The sequence below is a fragment of the Buceros rhinoceros genome, unplaced genomic scaffold (genome assembly GCF_000710305.1).
Source record: "Buceros rhinoceros silvestris isolate BGI_N320 unplaced genomic scaffold, ASM71030v1 scaffold15650, whole genome shotgun sequence".
Classification (NCBI taxonomy): domain Eukaryota; kingdom Metazoa; phylum Chordata; class Aves; order Bucerotiformes; family Bucerotidae; genus Buceros; species Buceros rhinoceros.
In genome coordinates, this window is record NW_010389157.1 from 34414 (window position 1) to 39310 (window position 4897).

General features: G+C 41.1%; 1 protein-coding gene across 1 annotated transcript in view; it reads right to left on the bottom strand.

The window, feature by feature from the left end:
* Positions 1 to 2981: 2981 nt before the first annotated feature.
* The window catches only part of LOC104490889 (tumor necrosis factor receptor superfamily member 6-like), a gene marked incomplete at its 5' end in the record, with an annotated part of 5603 nt that continues 3687 nt past the window's right edge, over positions 2982 to 4897 (bottom strand). The window contains 3 exons of the mRNA XM_010133243.1: positions 2982 to 3397; positions 4213 to 4237; positions 4726 to 4799. Coding sequence (XP_010131545.1) covers positions 2982 to 3397; positions 4213 to 4237; positions 4726 to 4799 — 515 coding nt within the window. The remainder of the gene's footprint in view (positions 3398 to 4212; positions 4238 to 4725; positions 4800 to 4897) is intronic.

Genomic DNA, 4897 nt, shown 5'->3' on the forward strand with positions numbered 1-4897 from the left:
CCCCCCAAAGCTGAGAAAAGAGTTGTTTTACACAGCTTTATTTTTTAGGAGAAAGGAGCTGGTTGTGGCAAGTATGCAATGACCAGAAAGCGGAGTAAAGATAACAGAACTGTCCTTCAGTGAGCATCTAAGGTGCCGGCAGTCGTCTTGCTCATCAGCATGAGACTGTGCGTGGACTTTCCTTCTGAGAAGGAAAGATGAGAGCAAAAGGTGAAACCATGCTAATACAACCTGCTTGGAATGATTTTCCTGTGCAGCCCTAGTTTGAAAATGAGGTCAGAAGCAGGAGTGATTGGAAAACTGTGTGTGTTACTGTGGGTCAGCAGAACTGAATCACTTTCGGTCCCTGGTCCAGGTACCTTAAGCTTGATCAGGTAGTCCTATGCTGCACTGCTGACTGCAATGTAGACACATATGCACTTCTTCCCAAAACAACTGCACAATGTAATCAATCCTCTTATTTGATGCACAGCGTTCCAGTTCAGGGGGAAAAAAATGGTGTAAACCACCAGAGTTAATGGCAGTCTGGGTTCGGCCTTGCAGATGACTCCTAAGGAAAATATGACTCATTGCTCAGGGACTTTCTATTTTTTTAAACTATCCTTATTATACTGAGTTTGGGGAATTCCAGCATGGTGAAAGAAAATTTTCTGATTCTATTTCACTCCCACAAATTTGTGAGGTTTGGTGCCTCCATTTTAAGATCTGCCTGGTTCAGCTCAATTTTACTAACTGACCTGCAGAAGCTTGGAGAGATGGACAACCTTACTTTCTGGTGGCCAGATGCCTCTCTCTTGAGACATGAAGCCAGATGCCAAGAAACGCCAATGTTCAAGTTAAGCATCTGCCAACGTATCTTTAAGCTACATTTATGCCTTCCTGGGTATAGGGAGCAGCCTGTCTACCAGGGCTTGTGAGCTTGGAGCTTCCCCTCCTTCATGCCTTGGCTGTGCTTCTACATAACTTCAGCCTTGGAAAGATGGCACAGCCTACTATGCTGCTTTTCTGAAAGGCAGAGATTTTATTCTCCTATATATGCGAAGCCTGGCCAAAACATGGCAACGAGCAACATGCTGTCACAGTATGGCAGAGCCATACGCAGACAGCACAGATGCAAGTCATTTATACAATGCTAAGCTTTAACCAGTCCATAGGCACATAAGCCTGGTGCACGGCTATTAAACCATCCAGCTACAGCAGCCTGAAGGTTTCCTTTGAAAAGCAGCAGCGAGGGATTTTGGCAGTGCAGTAGTGGCAAGCAGATTGATTAGACACTTAGAAAATGCAGGAAGGTTAGAGACAAGAGGCTTTGAAGTGGGGTGGAAGGTTTTCCTGAGCACTTAGGATGTATGCAGTGCTTGAGACCTAGGGAAGAGGTGTACGACCTGAACCGGGTCTGGGCTTGGCAAAAAACCCTGCTCTCTGTCCTTCAGACCTTCTACAGGTTTGAGTCTGTGAAAGGTTTGAAATTTTTGAAGCTGATCTAAGTTCTGCCTTTCCTTTCAGACTCCTGTCAATGCTATACACAGATTTCTCACTGTTTTTAAGAGCCACACAGTCCTCCCAGGCACCTCATTTCTAGCAACGTGACCTTTTGGAGCAACCTCAGGCTGCTGTGGACACCCAGGGTTGGTTGCCAGCACTTGGCACCCTGCTGCCAGGGCTGCCCTGCCCTTTCCACACCCCCAGGGCCAGGTGGCAGCAGTTGGGTCCTACCCCATACACCTGGCACACCCTGGCTGCCAGGTGGGAGGAAGCTCACACAGGTCTCCTCACGTTTTGCCTCAAGTCTTGACATTGGCTGGGGATTCTCTCTAGGAAACTCGTGGCAGAGCCAAAGAAAGGTATCATGCTTACTGTGCCCAGGAAAAAATAAAACCTTTCCACTGAGTTCTCCTCTTCTGTTGAAAGATTTTGTGAGGCTTTACATAAATGGGTGTGTGAGTGGGAAAGGCCTTGCTGCAGGGCAGCCAACACCACTGGTTTCTTCGAACTTAGGAGCTGAGCCCTCTGATGGAAGACAGGTAAGGAGGTTTTCTTCCAGAGTTATCTCCCTTTTTGTGATTTACTAACCTGAGTAAAAGAAAATCTAAAAATGGCATCCACGGGTTGCACAGTAAGAAGGGAAGACAAGTCATGCACTATGAGGATTTTTATATTTTTTAATAATAAGAATGTTTTCATTGCCTACGTGTTTATGGAGACTTCATAGCTTCTGCAGGTTGCCTTCCAGAAGTCATGGTTCTGCTGTGCTGCTTCAGCTCCTGCTTCTTTGAAGGGTTTTAACATTAGAAAAGGCTTGCAATCATTGCAGAGAACAAGGGAAATAATAATTTTTACTTAGCACTCGGAGCTTTTGTATAGAAAAATTGCACATATACATGCAAATAAATACACGCACACATACAAAAGCGTATACACACACAGGTGCTTTCATACAAGGGAGAAATTCCATTTACAACAAAGTAGAATTTAACTACACAGCAACACCTATATTCAAAATAAATCAGGTGTATATCACACAAATTTTTGTTGTTGTTGTTCAAGTATTCTTCCTGATACACTTCATAGACTATTAACATCAGAGTTCTCACTTTGATAACTGCAACATCCCACAATTTTAAAGTAAGTAAAACATTACATCGATTAAATTATGCAAGAATGTACATTTAGACTAAACCTCTTCTTCAAATAATGACTATTCCTTTCTTCTTGTAGAGAATCTTGTATCTGGACTCTTAAATTGTATCCTTTAGTAAATAAGCCATTAAAATTATCCTAGTTCTTAACAACCACAACAAAAAAGCTAAACATTTTTAAAGGAACAATATTGCTATGGAAAACATAATTATTCCTTGTTCATACTGTAACGTTCTTGAATCTATCAGATTGCTAATGAAATTGGCATTTAAAAGCTTTGTTGTTTATAGTATTAGAAAAATACTAATTCACATCAGAAGTAATTTTCAAATGACTTTGTACTACGTCTCTTCCAAACTACTAGAACAGTTTTTACTTAGCTCAGCACCATCGCTGTAAGAGCTCCTACCTTCCTGAGCGCAGGTTTTCCTTTGCTCAGTGTCATCACTGTAAGACTGTCCCCCTGCCTGACAGCTGGAAACAGCTGCCTTCAGCTTTTGCTCAATTTTATCAGCTGCAGTGCACATTTTAAGCTCTCTCAGGCTGTTAATTAGGGTTCCATAAGCTCCTTTTAAGCCATGTCTTTGATACCAGACTTGAAACAGCTTAATCTTCTGTTCAGATGTATCATTACAATGGTCCCGAAGCGTTTGATCTATGACAGATTCTGGTACTTTGTGATTACGAACAAATGTCTTCACATCTTGAAATGTCATCTCTTCCACAATACCAGCAATATGGCTGCTGAGGTCAACATCTAGAAGCATGAAAGAAAATTAATACTCCTGCCATTTGTCTTACTGGTTTTTATCACCTGCACTGAGAGCTGATACTTTTCCTATCTCAAACAGATTAAGCTTCAGGTATTCACAACTCAGTATGCTTTATACGTGATTTTTTACAATATACAGCAGGTCTGGTTTTACATGTTCCTACCAAATGCTAGGTAATTGAAATTTGGGTTAAATCCATATTGCTTTCTACCACTTGAAACAGACTTTCAGTTCCTTCTGTAACCTACTCTGTCCTTATCTATTATTAAAGTCTGGTCATCCCTCATGTACCTATTTTGCTCAGAATAGTGTTAGGAAAGGTCCTGGAACAGGACAGGTCTTTTGTTTTGCCACAGCCTTGGAGTGTAGGTTCGTTTCCTATTGTGTGTTACTGCTATGGATTTGCTCTTGAACGTAAGGAAGGTTTGTGTTTCTGCAATTCCACTGCACGGTGTGGGACTATGCTGTTACTCTTAACTGTCCATGATGCTAGAAATCCAGTTTGCTGCCTCCTAGTGTCTGTGCCACACACAGAACAGACATTCACCTCTTGTCAGTTAGTAATTGATTTCTAAAGAACAAAAACTCCTGCCAAGGAAAAACTTTCATGATACCACTAAATGCCTTAATAAGCACAATATGAACTGGCATTTCTTTAATAAGTGTTTTCTGTTATACTAGAATGACAGCTCTAGGCAGCGGCAAAGTCTACACAGAAATACCCTTTTTCTAGTCTAGAATTTATATATCTGGTTTTTTTTTTCTTCTATTGAATTTTGAGAAATTATTTGTCTCTTACCTGTGTATATGAGAGGTACATTCTCCTGAAAAGAGAAGCAAGAGAAAAAGGAATAGAAACAAGTTTTGCAGAACACCAACCTTGTGTAAGAGGATAAACACATTTCATGATACTTGACTTCTGTAATTTTCTTTTAGTTTTCTCCATGATTTCCCTATTTTATGAGCAAGGGAATGAGGTGGGAGAGACAGACCTCTTTTGACTTGGGTAAGCTTGGGGAATCACCTCACAATCGCCACTGCCTAAAAGTATGCATGGGGACAGGTATCCTCAGTCAGTGGGGACCTGATGATTTGTGAAGTGTTGATCTTTAGGAAGCATGTCAACAAATCCTGAGGAAATAGTACAACTTTCTCTTACTTCTCCCAAAAGAATCCTCATGGTGAAATTTACTTCATTAAACTCACAGAAGAGAGACATGCACATGCCTGGGGAGTCCCAGTGTAATTTAAATGGAACAAAGTTCCTTGCATAAAGCTGAGCTTTTTTTGTGACCTAAGCAACAATACTTACATAAGAAACATCTTGATTGGAAACTACTTTGCCTGGGGTGTCCTTGCTAGTAAGATCCTTCTGTTTTTTCTTGTCTAAAACAAAAAAAAAAGGCATTTTTAAAATCCAGGACAGAGTATATCTTTCCTCTCAATTCCAAGAATACAAAATTACAGCTGACGAGCAGCTGAAT